General features: G+C 40.1%; 1 protein-coding gene across 6 annotated transcripts in view; it reads right to left on the reverse strand.

The window, feature by feature from the left end:
• The window catches only part of LOC120735397 (mitogen-activated protein kinase kinase kinase kinase 4-like), a 104,795-nt gene that overhangs the window by 54,609 nt on the left and 34,057 nt on the right, over positions 1 to 16,129 (reverse strand). For all 6 annotated transcript variants that reach the window (XM_040034753.1, XM_040034755.1, XM_040034754.1 and 3 more), the window contains exon 3: positions 4,704 to 4,760. In XM_040034753.1, coding sequence (XP_039890687.1) covers positions 4,704 to 4,760 — 57 coding nt within the window. The remainder of the gene's footprint in view (positions 1 to 4,703; positions 4,761 to 16,129) is intronic.

Consider the following 16,129-nt stretch of genomic DNA (forward strand, 5'->3'; position numbering starts at 1 on the left):
TGAGTGAGCCTGCAAGCAGTGATAGCCCCTCCCATAATCCCACTGCACTTTACATGAACCTTCTCTGGAGGAGGGGGGGGGGGCATTATCACTGATTTCTTCTCCTTGTCTGAGCTTACTCTCTTACGTAATCAACAAACATCCAAAAAGACTTCTTACAATTAATCAGACAGCTGTACTACGGGGACAGACATTCCTAAAACGCAGCATCGGCACTGCTTTTCTATCTAAACTTAGACTGCAAAAATAAGGATTCCTGCACAGGAGACATTAAACTGCCAGTTGCTTTGGATGAACAAAGTCACCGGTGTGGCATTACTGGTCTGAAGTAAAGCACAAGGTAAAGAGTTGCCACCTGAAAGCATTACCACACAGTAAAACATAAACAAAAAAAGAAAAAAAGAAACAGCAATTACAGCTGTCTCAGGAAGCAACACACTACTGTCTCCAGCACGCCACACTACAACAAAAGCACATCCACACATCTAAAACGATGTAATAGCATTTTACAGGCATCACAAGAAACTGCGTGGTGCAGAGAAGCCTGCATACACCATCTCTCTCAGTCTTAAGCACAGGAAGCAAGCTCAGGCTAATTTCCTCAAAAGTAAATGAACAAAAAAAAACTGTGGTAAACAGTTCCAACCCTTTTGGAGAGAAAGGATGCTGTATTTCAGTGTCACATAAAAGGCACGAGTACTGCTCCACTTGCAGAAACTTCTAGTTTATCATGTAAAAGCCAGGAGGAAGAGAAATCTATGTTAATGCCACTTTGACTGGTTTTGAAAAAAACTACAATTATATCTGAACAGCGAGAATCTTTAATGTCTGTTTTCATCTTATTCACTCTGTGGGAGATGGAGAGGAAGACACAGATGTTTCTAGTCAAAACAAAAGCTTCAAATAAATTAGTTTTACCTGTTATAACCAGAACCAACTGTGAATCTGTGTGTTAATCGCTGGTTTAGCTTGCACAGCTCTACCACATTAGCCCAAATAAAAGACAGTGTTTCTGGGGTTTCAGAGGTTTGCAAGTCTGTGTTGAAGCTATTTGTAAATTTGGTACTGCAAATAAATATTTAGTTATAATTGATTTATTCTTCAATATTCTTTATTGTTAGCAGAAGTAAAACAACAACAAAAATGCTCATAAGAGAGCTTTAAAGTGCAAATCGGCACCCTTAAATTGCCTTTATAGTCCAACCAATCAAAACACAGACATGTTATGACTTTAAAAATGTTACATTCTGTCTGAAGCAGTCAAATATGAGTGAATGTTGCTAAAAACAAAGTCTAAGAATAATACAATTATCAAACCAGAAAAAGTATGAAGTAATATGAAAATCTCTGTATGCAGCCCTGGAAGTTCAGCTGAGCACAGCCTGAGGAAATGTGTTCTAGCCTCAAGAAATCATCAATGCTGTTGCTGTTTATTGCAAAAGACGTGCTTTCAATAAGGAGCTGATGAAAGTCATTGAGTTACAAAGGCAATTTAGCTCTGCTGTAACCTTCACATTATGACAATTAGCATGAAATCAACATTTTAGCTTACAGTTATACCCACTCATCTTTAGCGGCTTATTTTTCACACTCTAAATACCCCATTAAAGACTGAAAGGTTTAACAGAAACTTTAAAGCAACTGAGGCTCAGAATGACTTGCTTATATCACAAAGCCCAACCTTGTACACTGTTACTCTATAGCCCTACTGTTTTCTTAAGTGTCCATTTTTCACCCTCTCTCTCTCCCACACTCTCTATACAGAACAGGAAGTGGTATGTGGGTCAGAGCACATATGCAGAGATGAGCACAGGGAATCGAGAGCGTTCCCAGAAACACACACACATAGGAAAGAAGATGTATAAATGGGAGGTTTTCCATCCATGACTTGTGAGTGCATGAAAGCTCCTGTGGTTCCCATCTCTCACACACACACACACACACACACACACACAGACATACATATGCATATATACAGTAACTGTTATACTGAATTTGCGTACATGTGCAGTATCTCAAATTTTCCCAATGCAAACAACTTCCTCTGCCTGACAGTCATTCTTGGCCGGTGTCCAGCCAAACAGGCTGTGTTTATTTTATAAAAATGGCTGAAACCGTGTGGAAAAGGGACCACTCAAAACATTTTGGTGGAACGGGAGGAAAAAAAGTAACTGCCAAGACTCCTCAACATGTGTATTTCTCTTCAGTGATTCATCTTGTATGAATACATAAACATGTCCCCATCAAATGCTCTTGATCCTTCCTCGTTCCCTTCTTTTTGATCTCTGAGGCTGGATATGTAGATTTGTTCCTGCAGGCCACAGAGTTACACCCCGAGCTCGTGATTGCCGCTTTTAATGTTTTACCGTGAACTAGATTTTTCAAAGGCAACTTCAATATGCAGCATGTGAGAGCCCAGATGTGCTGAAGCTGTAGAGTAAGAGCCTTATGTTTGTTGAGAATACTGCCATGGACTGTATAACCCAAACTGCTTCCAGACACTGGTTTCCAGCTGCTCCTGGGTCATGATTATCCAGAGCCAGCAATTTTGATTGTTTGTTGTAATCTTTTTGTTTACTGATCAAAACTGTCAAATAGGCCAAAATACTTGTTGCACTAATACGAATCTGACTTTAAAAACAACACAAAAAACATTTTTTTAATGAATTTCAGAATAACTATTTATAATCTATTAACAGTGCTATACAAAAGTCTTAAGCCACCATTTACGTCTGTATTATATAGTAATACGCTATAATAGTTTCCACAATTCTAATAAACTTGAAAGTCAGTATTTGGTATGACCACCTTTATTCTTCAGCACGTCCTGCACTCACTGTATTGACAGTGTGTTTGGGATCACTGTCATGCTGAAAAATGAAACTGTTGCCAATCAGATGATTTCCAGATGGTATTGCACGGTGGATCAAAATCTGACTGCACTTTTCTGCATTCACACGTCCATCAATGTTGACAAGATTCCCAACACCACTAGCTCAAATGCCGTCCAAAAACATGACAGCCTCTGTCATGTTTTTGGACAAGATACTCACTGTTGTACCTCTGTCTGAGTGGCCATGTCTGAAGAATACTTTGAAAGACCCTCCTAAAGGGTCATCAAAATGTGCTGGCAATATGTCCCTATTGCTCTCTTGTAACACAAGAAAAACTAATTTTCTTAAGGTATGTCAAACTGCACCATCACAGTCTGCTACACTGCGTCCATTTACGGTGCACATAATGTTGTGCTTTAAAGCTTTTCCCTGTAAACAGCCTTCCAGATTCTGAGTGGAACCATGTTTTAGACAGCCCTGCATAAAGACGCTGACTTTAACACTGTCGCTTTCATCCATAACTCAGGTGGTCCCAGAAGTTAACTTGGGAGGTGTTACAGAATGATTGAACAGATAATTAAAATTAAATACTCAACAAACAAAAAAAATCAGTGGCTGAAACACTTTCTTTTCTTTCCATTTCAGAATTAACTGATACTACAACATTTCTGATGTCTCTAACAGTCCTGGAGGCTGATTACAGCACCACCATCTTTGTTACAAATGAGCTCTTATTATCACAGAGGACCAGTTTCAACAAGGATAGAGTGGGATGCACATTAGATAGTAAGTCTTTAGAGATACAGATGAAACCAGCAGGGTCCTGAAAGGCAGACAGTACAATCCTCTTCAGTGTGACAGTTAACCCAGATTAAAGCTCTGTTGGTACACTCATTCCTCTTTAAGCCATCTGCAGGAACATTTTTCTTCTTGGCTCATTTGGCCATTGATTCAATGATGAGTAAAAAAAACACCAAAAAACAAAAACAACATCAGCATGAGGTTACTTTAATAACATTTTCTGCTTGTATACACATTAAGGAACACAGAACTAAAAAGGCAGAAACAGCCCTCTGGGGCCCAGTTTAACTCTGTGGATCTCAAAACATTTACATGCATGAGTCTAAAATCATCATTAGCTAAAGTGCCCTGAGAGAAGTGAAAAATCTGCTTCAAACGTGACCTCCTCAAAGTCCATCTAATGAACAGAGACCACTGTTAAGAGTGATGGAAGCTATGTGATTATATTCCTGACTATTTTTGGAGAGAAAATATTGACATGAGGGTGTGGAATGGAGAGAGGCTGTGGAGTGGGGAAACTGTTTGGTGTTTATCTTGTATGCTTCAGAAAAGCTATTTATTCCATCACATGCAATAAAACTTAGTCTGGAATCAATTACAAATATGCAAAGTACTAAAAGTACTAATGTGCCAACTTCCGCGTGCAGTAGGTTTCATGATCAGGCCTACTAACTTTAAACAGATGTCTGCTTGCAGTTAGAACCAAATCAAATTTCCCTCACAAGACGCCTTTCCAGCACCAAATCTCACGTGTTTATCTATGTTCCAGTGTAATTTGTTTTCTGGATTGAAAGAGTGACTCTTTTCATCATTTTATCTATATAAAAATTTATTGGCTGACATTTACTAAGGCAGGTATTCCTATAGTCCTACAGCCACTGCATCTGTTTCAGTGGAATATAGCTGTTTCTGTAATGGCAGAATAATTTTACTTCATTCAATCCTTCTCGTGACCGGCGTTTGCTGCAGGATTTAACAATCCCACAGTGCAAGAGTGGTTTAGCTGGGATTGAAACCTGATTAAAGACAACAAAAGATTACAAGCGCATGCTGATAGGTGTTACTGACCTCGGTGACGTCCATGACCTTGATGGCCGCCAGCTGTCCCGTCTTAACATGTCGACCCTGCAAAGAAACACAGGAGAGAGGAGAGATGAGCAAAGTGGAAATCTGTATTTTTGTGCATTGTGAACAGCTGCTACCAATGTTTGTGATTAAAGTGTAAGCTTGGTTATAGGACAATTAAGAGCACAATGTGACAATAAAAGTTGCTGCTTTATTGAAGGCCAAGTATATGACTATGCAAATCGACGGTAGTGTCCAAGGCTGAGTACACATGGAGGTTTATTCAGCCGTTCCAAAAAATAAAAACCACATTTATAACAAGTTATTTGTCTCTACAATAGCGGAGTGGAGAACCACAGGCAATAATCCAAACCTTTATCATTTCCAAACAGGCTGAGCACAGTGTTTCCAACCTGGACTGGTGCAAAGAATTAAAACGGTAAACTCATTTTATCCAGGCAGAGCAAACACAGTCTGAACAGCTTTTCCAAATTTAAAGGACATAAACAGTGTGAAATAGTATGTGACCTGAAAGAGGCAATAATGATACCATGCTTCACTACATGTGTGAGTAACTAGCCTGCAGCTCCACCATACTGCATGCATGTTTTTCATAATTTCAGAATGAATGTGACAAAACATGCAATAGGCTTGCACAACGTTGCATGTGTACCTTTCTTTTTTTTTTAGAAAAGAAGTTATTGCCAATAATTGTTGAGATAACCGCAAGCTTGTGGTCAAAGCAGTATTAACTCATTCTTGAGAGGCTTTCAGAAATACTTTGAGACTTCGTGAAACTCAGCACCAAAAGTATATAACAGAAAAATGAAGGAGGCTTTAAATGAGCTAGAAGCTGGAAATAGATTATATGCTAACAATAACTTTTGGGAGCAAACTAGCATGTAGCAATTTTTGCTTTTGTTTTTTAATACCATGTAAAAATCAAACCAATAGCTTATTTTAAAGATATTGTGAAGACTTCACTTTTTATCGACTTTTTAAAATATTTCATGCCAAGCAAAAAATAATTCCTCTGAAAGGATAAAAAAAACTAACAACTTACATGTTGCAGTTGCTCTAAAGCCCCCTAAATTAATTCAGCGTTAGGACCACTGGGAAAGAAAAAAAAAGTGGGCATGTCTTTTTTTTCTTCTTCTTTTTCTTTTCCAGAATTCTGAGAAAAAAAGTCAGAATTCTTAAAAAAAATTAAAAAAATCTGACTTTAATGTCACAATTCTGACTTTTTTTCTCAGAATTCTGGAAAAGAAGAAAAAAAACAACTTGCCCACTTTTTTTTTCCAGTGGCCCTAATCCTCTTCCGTAGAAAACAACTAATAAATACTCACACTGACAAATACTAATGAAGCACTAGCTACTCGAGCAGTTTAAAAAAATAGACTGTAAAACTTAAATTTCAACCATTTGGAGAGCTAAAATTTTGCAGTTCACCATGAAAAGAACAAAAATTACCAACATATTTTTCCAGGTAAAAGAACACACCGTTCAAGTAGTTTTCAGATGCCAGAATAACACCCAAAGAACAAACCTTATTCTCACACTAGCCTACATAGCATTACAGGAAAGGTACACAGCTGTTACAGCCTGAACAAGCAAGCACTTTTGAATACAGCAATGGTGTAGAGATAAACAAACTCTTCCAGGAAAGACAAACACAAAAAGGGAAAAATTTGAGATGATGCAATGCTTTATGACTGTATTATGTGTGTAGTGCCTGTGTGCGTCTGATCAGGTTTCCTTTGTGAGAAAAGGCGCTGTGACACCTGAACCACCAGCCCCAACGACTGAGTGATGAGAGATTAACCCATTTCAGTTTAGTCAAGGGGGACGTGTGTGTGTGTGTGTGTGTGTGTGTGTGTGTGTGTGTGTGTGTTTGTGTGTGTGTCTATATGTGTGTCTGTGTGTGTGGCTGTGTCTGTGTGTGTGTTTGTGTGTGTGTCTATGTGTGTGTGTGTGTGTGTGTGTGTGTGTGTGTGTGTGTGTGGCTGTGTGTGTGTGTGTGTGTGTGGGGCTGTGTGTGTGTGTGTGTGTGTGTGTGTGTGTGTGTGTGTGTGTGTGTGTGTGTGTGTGTCTGACGAAAAAGGTCAAGGCTGATGGAGACAGCAAACTGCAAAACTGACAGGAAAACAAATCTCTGATGGTGCTTTTTGGTGGGGACTATCGAGTTACACTACGGAACACAATAAAGGATAAAGGAGGACTCTGACTTTTCTATTGTACTAGATTTCGATATTCTGTTATTTTGTGACCTTTACTTTATGCCTTCTTGTGGCAATGTGGCTCTTATCTCAAAATCTTAAACCTTTCTCTTTATATAATCTTAACAAAATATTATAAGAGAAATAAAGGACAAACAAATGAGAAATAAACAGACGTTTTTAAATGCAGAGAGGAGATAGAATATTAACGTAGTACATTACTGAAAATGCTGAGAATGAAGTAGCTACTAAACATCAAAAGGATCAAGCTGTTTTGACCATTTACATAACGTGACATCATTTTAAAAAGACTTTTGTTGCTTAAATGTAGCCTAATTTAGGTTCAATAAGCCCCACATACATTCTAGCACATGAATTAACTATACAAATGTTTACTTTATTTTCTCCAATGAATATAAACTTCGACCATCAGTAAACATTAAAAAAAAAACACATTTTGCAACACATTGGCGAGTCAGCCACTTTGTTAAATCCATCGCCAATACTGTGATGAACTTTCTTGTGAATGTCTGGATGCTAGCACGCTGCTGCAGTGGCCTGTAGTTTGCATAGAAATGTGAACTTATCTGCAAAAACTCGTTAACTACTAACTGAGCGATACAGAAACTTCCAGAAAGTCCAAACTTTTACTTTGAATGAAAATGTCTCTATTAGCCTCCATCAAGCTTAAGTATCTATCTTACTGCAGCGCTGCTGAGTCAAACGTTTCTAAGCCATGACACAACCACACTGCAGGTTTTCCCTATTATGTACTGATGCACACAAACTAACCGCCACTAACAAATGCTCTCACAAGGAGATTTGCAGGCACAAAAGTATATGAACCCTTACTATTCCCCCGGCTTACTGCCTCCTCAGTGTGACCTCACCACCTGCACTTCAGACTTTGCATTTCTTTTTCTCCGAGCCATGTTTAACAATTTGCTGTCAAAGAGAATAGCAGGTAGGGTACCAGCCCATTTTAGCTGATGATGCAGTTTGTAAAGGCGGCAGGATGTGTCTCACACACACACGCACACACTGCAAATACTCTGAAACGTCTTACATTAACTCCCTGACAAACAATGGAAACTCAAGCAGACACACACCTTACATTCCCCATACACTCACACACCCGAGGCTCAAAGATTGTATAGAAGTTGTGTAGATACTGATGAAATCATGAAACTAATGTGTGAGAACATATGCATCTTTCCCCCCCCCCTAGGTTTTGTTGCATACAGTTAATGTGTAAATATGAAAAAATATAATTATGACTGTGTGTGTGTGTGTGTGTGTGTGTGTGTGTGTGTGTGTGTGTGTGTGTGTGTCACAGACTAAATTACTAACAAATTTCTACGCGTCTGCATCACTCGCCTTTGCATGTGAGAAAGGTGACCTCAGCACAGCACAGACTGTTATAATTACAGACCCCCCCCCCCCCCCCTGCACTAGACAAGCATACAACGGTTAAAAGATGACATCATCTTCTTCCCAGATTCTTTTGTTCAAAAACGAGACACAGATATACGCACACACCTGGCCTTTATGAAAAACCAAAAGACAGAAAAAAAGCCAGAAGGAAGAATCATCAGTCTTTGGAAATAACAAAGACTTCCAGAGAGGAAGAGAAAGAAATTAGATGTTCACACAGGCTGTCCAGTTTTGCAACAATATCTAAACATGTGGTTCTAAAAGTAGACCCTCCAAATTGCCTCAAATCAAATCTGCTTGTAGGCCCATCTGAAATGATTTACTTAAAGGATCCTGTGTTGTGTCTATTTACGTAGCTCTTGAGGCAGAGTCCAAGAAGAAGTGGACAACATTTCAAAAAGCACAAGTGAAATGTTTCAGTGACATTAACTCTCAGTTTCACTCCACTATAAAGCATTTCTTTGTCTGTAAGGATGATGGTCTTTTCCACAGCAGTGGAAAAACTCAAAAACCACCAATGTCAAAAACAGAAAACATGAGCAGCCCATGTTTCAGAGTAGTCTATAAACTTTTATCACTGCCCCCTACTGACAGTCCACAGCTTCAACATACAAATGCAGGTCTTTAAGGCCTAGCAGAAGCAGTCATGGACGTCTGAGCTTTAGGTTTTTTATTTTTGTTTTATTTAGATAAAAACTGAAACATGCTAAACTACTGAGATCACGATTCATTGTGCTAGCCCCAGCATCTTCAGTGTTGGTAAGATTGAGTCACTGCACAGATGAAACACATTCAAAGAGAAAAGAAAAAAAAAAATCGCTGCCGGAGGTTAAGACAGTTTATATATAGTTTGGATGCTCATATCACTGCAGTAATAAGGACACTGGATTTTAGGGGTTAAAACATCAGTTACTGCCTTAATAGACACTCAGGCATATATTTAGTTGCCAATCTTCCAGTTTAGACCTTTAGAGACAATGTTTTTTTCATTTCAGCACATAAATCGTCACAAAAGATGACGATTTACCAAGCTTTACTTGTTGGGTATAAACCATATGGTTTTTAGCACTTAAATCAAAACTGAAAAAATAAAAACATTATGACTGCTGCTGCTTTTTTTTCCTCCGAGAAGAAAAGAAGATTAAAGGGGAACATTAAACTTCAGTCAATCCTTCATTCTGCTTTTTAAGAGCCCTTTATTGCCTAACTATGAATGCAAATAGTACAGTTACTGAAACTCTCTGTTAACACCTCCCAGCTGACTCCATGCCCCATTCAAACATGATATAATCTTTCTGTCATCCGACTCTCCCATGACTAGCACCGTGATCTATCCGTTCAACGCTCAGTCAATTCTCTGTGTGGGATGTTTGGACCAGAGTTTCCTTCATCATGGAAAAGCCTGCAGGGCTTAGGAAGTGGAGAGGAGCTGGTTTCAGCAATGAAGTTCGGCTCATATTTCCTTAACAAGTTTTTTGAGACAGCCTTAAGGGAACTTTTGCAAGTTTGAGATAACAATACACCCTTGGTTTGGGAGCTTTTTTACATGGATGTACTGTGTTAGCCCTTTTCCATTAAAGGTGTTTTGGTGCCATCGTCCAATCTTAAACTGGTTCTATGCAGCTCCAAAGACTGGGGATGCCAAAAGAGCTTGCACAATTTAAGAGGCATTCATGAATGGCTTTGCATTCATATACTCATTGATAAATATAAAAGTAGGTAATTAAAGCAACAATCATCAAAGACGAATGAGCACCATGACAGATGAAGAGTCGCAGCCTGACCTTTAGGGATTCCTTCACTCTCATTGTTCATCTCTCCAACCAGAACCCACCAATGGTTTAATGAGGACCTGACCCTAGAGTTCACAAGGATCATTCAGGTAGTGTGACCTTTGACCTCAAGCTACAACTTCAAGGGGCAAGGGATCCAGGTTATTTTCACTGAAGTGAAAAGCTATGTCCACATAGAAGGCCTGGTGTTTACAGGACATTTGCCCCATCTGTTTCCACAAATGATGTGTCAAGGCAAGGTAACCAGATGTAGGTCATCCTCATTGTACAAGTGCTTAGTCCCAACACACATCCCCTCTACTTACAGACAATAAATAAAATCTGAGCTTAAAAAAGCTCCAGGTCATGTTTAGAAAGTCGACAATTATCTGGTGGATACACTGACATACATATACCACAGGCCTGCACAATAAATCGAAAATTTATTGTCATCGTGATATCAGCCTGTGCGACGGGCCCATTGCAAAATACGGCGTAAACTGCGATAATTGGGTACCTTAAAATGTTTACACACATGCTTTAAAGAATTTACCAATCAAAGAAACCCCTTTACACATTTGACCAGTCGAATAGAGCCATTCACGGCATTAACCAATCAATGGATTACAGACCTGCCTCCTACACAGGTGGGGAGCGAACAGCGCTGCATTAACGAGTCAGAGTTGTAATGGCTGACTATGGCTACTGACTATGAACTCGTGGCTAAAAATAATAGTACCTCGCTTATTTGGAGGTACTTTGGATTTGATAAAGACGACGTTCTCCAAACACAGGTGCTCTGCAAAACTTGCCGAACACTCGTGGCAACCACCAGAGGAAACACGACTAATCTCCACCATCATCTTCAATACAACCACAGAGAACTGTTTGAGCACGATCTGATATCATCGTGTTGGTGTTGTTCCCAGATCAACATAGTAAATGTTGTTCCAGGAACAACACCAACACGACGATATCAGATCATCCACTGTTTGAAGAGTTCCAGAAAGACAGGGCTAGCCAAACAAAGGTTGCTAATGTTAAGACAACGAGCGCAGCAGTCCAACAGCCGTCTCTGTATCAGAGTTTTTCAAGTGGAACTCCTTATGAGAAAACGTCAAAGCGCTACAAAGAAATAACAGAGGCCATTACACATTTTTAGGCTAAAGACATGATGCCTATAAATACAGTTAGCAGAGAGGGCTTCACTAGTCTGATACATAAAGTGGACCGGAGATACCGCATCCCCTCACGAAACTACTTTTCCCATGTCGCCATTCCACAAATGTACGAAACATGCTGCAAGACCGTCATATTTGAACTGAGCCAAGCTGAAAACTACGCAAGCACTACAGACCTATGGTCAAGTCGTACAACGGAACCATATATGAGCTTCACAGTGCACTTCCTCACCGAAGACTTTGAACTGAAAACACGTGTCTAGAGACTGCATTTTCCAGACTCTCACACTAGTGGAAATATAGCCCGTGTATTAAGTGAGGTGCTGGCCAGCTGGGATCTTAGAGAAGACCCAAATTTTTTTTATTGGGGGCAATGTTTCAATGTTAAAGTGCACTTTGTTGCTACACTGCTAATACAGCAGCTTTCTTTAAATAAAACTGTTGCAGTAAAACAGAAATGATGTATTCTGGGGTTTTTTTTGTTTTGCTATTTATTTTATCGCAAGTCACATCGTTATCGCAATATTGATCACAGTTATCGCACATCGCAGATTTTCCTAATATCGCGCAGCCCTAATATACCAGATGCTCATTTATCAGACGGTTACTTATTTTAACTTCCCTGAAATTACTTTCTGCAGGTTTAAGGTGTTCAAAGTGCATGCAAGAGAGATGGAAAGTCACACGGGCTTCCTGTTATATGTAAGCAAGAAATCATGACTTCTCAACCCACTGGACCCTGTAATCCTCCTAACAGAGAACATTGTACGGTTCTCACTGTGCTACATTACAATAAAACATAAAAGTGTCTTTTTTTTTTTTTTTTACAAGTGCCCACACAAAATAAGCTTGAAGCTGAAGAGGTTTTACTGCAGAGCGTGCATGCTGCTTTCTCGTGGCTGCCCTTTACCCTTGCAAAATAAGACCACACTCTAGACTTCCTGCCTCATATACGTGGGCTTATCACAAACTAGGAACCACGGGGACCAGCAGGCTGTGACCGAGCGCCACCACTTCCTGTCAGGTTTAAGATATTTTTTGCCCTATAACCAATAAAAACACATCTCTTATCATTGATTGACATCTGTTTGACTATTACACACCACACCAATTATTTCACTGACTTTTTGTTTGTTTAGTTTTTTCCCCCCTGTTGCTTTTTTATGGGGGGGGGGGGGGGGCACACAACACATTTAGTGTTGCTGGTTTGCTTTAAAAACCAGGAAATCTGGTTTTACATTTTTTTCCAGCTGCTGCTTGGAAACGGCGGAAGTCTGGAGAGATATAAAGAAGAGCGAAGACGAGCAAGACGAGGCTGAGAATCAGAGGGTTAGAAGACGAGGAAAGACAAGAAATAACAACATGAGTTGGTGTGTGTGTGTGTGTGTGTGTGTGTGTGTGTGTGTGTGTGTGTGTGTGTGTGTGTGTGTGTGTGTGTGTGTGTGTGTGTGTGTTACAGATAGAAGCCAGATAGAATTAAGACAAGGGGGGGGAAAGAAACTGCGCGACTTCCCCCTTAAGGAAATTCCAAGGAAGTGGAGTCATTTTAGAGCCAACACACACACACACACACACTACAAATTGTTGTCAACTGTACACATAGTGCATGTTTATCTTTAATCTGAATATATACCTGATTTTACTGGGCATACGTGTGAGTGTGTGTGCACATGCATGATCCATTTCAGGACAAAGCGTCCTTTATTGTGCCCCTCTGAGCTTTCGGGGCATAGAGAAGGAGCCAGGTGCAAGCTTTAGTGCAAACACAAATACTTTCACAAACACATTCACATGCACAGATGCACAGAGAAACCCCCAAAACAAACACACACATAGAGAAAGATGTGCACAGACAAACACCCTGCCTATTTCTGCAGCTCGGCAGTGTGAAAACCATCTCGCTAACAAGTCTTTATTGATCAAACCAACAACGTGTGGAGTTTTGAAAAGTCTTGAAACCATCATGACGATGATGGGCTTCGACACCTATGAGCAGCTTCTTGTATGCTAAACACAACCTCATAACTGCTATAACAGCAGACACACACACAAAACAAGGTAGAAAGAAGAAAACACAAGGGCCAGAGGAGGAATTTAAACTTTTATTGCTGCTTCCACATCACAGCTGCTGCTCAGTTCTCTTGTCAACAACAGTGACAGTGTCGATCACTAACCCTACGGTGCTTCTATTCTCGTGGGGAAAGCACAAAAAATACAGGCACACATACAGTTTATGAAGGTGTCATAAGGCAGGAATTCTCTTTTTAGTTAGTGTGTGTCACAGTACATAGTTTCCAAGCACACCACTGTGTATTATTTAGAAGCAGGGCAATTGATTATTTCTGCTGCTCATTGATCTGTCCATTAAGTGCATAAAAAAAAAACAAAATACTGTATGTGTGTGTAACTGTTCTCCAAACAGTCGCAGCTGGGAAACTTCGATGACAAAAATCCATCTACCATCTGCCACCAGTACAAACGGACACCTGTTTTAAGCTGTAAAACTTCAAGCAGCTGTTTCAGAAAATCCACCCAATCAGCTCGCATTAAATATGCAGACGAGAAGCCTGCATTTCATATCATTTACTGTCTTAACAGTAAATGATATTATTCTTCAGGCAAAACATTTTTAAAAGTCCTTTTTGTTATCCCTTAAAGCCTAGATAAAGCTCAGCTTTTACTTCTTATTTTGGCCATTATAACACTGTAACCTGACGTTCACGATTCACTCAAAGGTTTGGTTGTGTGGCTCAGGCAGAGGAGCTCATCTGCATCACTTCCTCCTGGTTATGACACGGTACCGTGCAAATGAAGAAGACATCACTTGTGTTGATCTACTGCTTTGTGACAAACACCCAGTTAATGCAGAAAGCTTGTATTTTTGAGCTATTTTTATCAGTGCCCCCTGAGGTAGACTGCAGCTGCCATCTTTAATGGAAAGAAACAAGAATAATGACAGTCAGAGATTTTTTTTTAAACTAAAAACATTTTTCTGCCTGATAGTAGACAACCAACCAGTGTCAAATCTCACAGAGCTGAGTCATATTTGTGGTGCTTTCTTTTTTTGTGACTCATTCATTCCCCTCCTCTTTTTATTCCCTTATCTTAAACTCCACCTTCGCAGATGGGGAATGAGCTGCATTTTTGCTATTTCTATATCAATTCAGACTGGAGGATTTTCATTAATCTACAGTACCTACCAGGCTCCCGCCTTTGTCTTCTCCTTTGTCTAATGTATGTCTGTTTCTATCATTTCTGGATCTACAAAAATCACTATTTATCAGTTTGTTGCTTCTCCCAAAAACAGGAAAACAACGAGAGACTTGATAAGATGTTAAGCTCAGTTTCTGCTTCTCCTTTGCTCTGCCTTAGTGTTTAAACAGGGAGCTCTGTGTAAGTAGGCCAAGAAAACAGTCTCACTCTGGGGAGCAACACAAAGACACGGAGAGGGGGAGAGAGAGAGCGAGGTTGGTCAGTAATAAATCTCCATTGATTGCTGTGATCCAGCTAAAATTCAAAGAGTGTCTGCACCTGCACTAATGATGACCACACACACTTACAGAGAGACTGACACTATCCTTTTGATCTCCACACACATACAGATACCACAAATCTTTAGTTTCAGACATTAAAAAAAGAAATAAAGAAAACAGAAAGGAGTGAGGACATTAAAGTATTACAGAAAGACAGACGGTGAAAAGTGGATAGGTAGGTGGGGGAGACAGTTGAGGGATGGGGGGGGGGGGGGGGGGGGGGGTTTGGCCAGCACTGCATAGCTGCTGTAATTAGATCTAGTGGTAGTAAGGGGGTTACATTCTGGACAGTGCCGCAACTTTCCATAACGTAATGAGCTGTCACCCCATTTTTAGACACACAAGGAGGACTGACGGTCATTGAAATGGATATCGCTTATGACCAGGCCGACAAACCACAACATCAGGGCTTTTCCAAAGCTGTTCACAGGCAGCTGGGAAAATGCTGAGTGCCGCAAAAATTTTACTCCTGCACCTGAAGACGAGCAGTATAGTGGAGGTAACCTTTCATGAGCCCAAACCTCTACTGACACCTCAAAACCTTCCAAATTTTAGTGCTAATGACATTAGAAAAACATTGCTTCCTACTGCTCCAAAAGACACATTAAATTCAAATACCCTATGATAATTAGGCTCCAAGTCTCAAAGAAACAAACAAAAGACAGACAGCTTCATTTGACACAAGCTTCAAAGTGATGAAGATGAGTGGAGGTGTTGGAGCATTTTGCGATTGTGAAGGCTGAGGACGTCTAAACACAAGATGGCTTAGCATCCTTTTCATCACGACATTCCTCTAGCAGCTCCTCTGAGCCTGGAGGATCAGCAGGAAAAACACACCGATACAGAGGAGACAAAGGCAGAGAGCACGGCATGAAGGACAGAGGAGAGGCAGATCTGGTATGAAGACGTGAAAAACACAGAGTTGAGCACATGAAGGCACTTCCCAAGATACCAATGTTTTGGTGGTCTCCTGCACTAACAAAGATCTACATGCATATAAGGACCAAACTGATACAAATGCCCACAATGACTGTTTAAATGTAACATGTGAAACTGAGTTTAGAGCGAGTCTTTTGAGGCAACTCTCATATTAAATCAACATTTAATTTTTTAAAAATGCCTTAAAAAAAAAAACAAAAAACAAAAAAAAAAAAAACAGGGAGCCACCTCCTCTTTGCTTCATCAAACTGTCTCCAGGTCTGAAGCCTGTGGACGGAGCCCAATGAAGCGGCCGAGCACGCTGGAGGAATTAGCTAACTGTCGGACACCATTACCCCCGTTGTTACTGAGATA

Source organism: Simochromis diagramma, unplaced genomic scaffold (assembly GCF_900408965.1).
Source record: "Simochromis diagramma unplaced genomic scaffold, fSimDia1.1 OVJJ01000091.1, whole genome shotgun sequence".
NCBI classification, from domain to species: Eukaryota; Metazoa; Chordata; class Actinopteri; order Cichliformes; family Cichlidae; genus Simochromis; species Simochromis diagramma.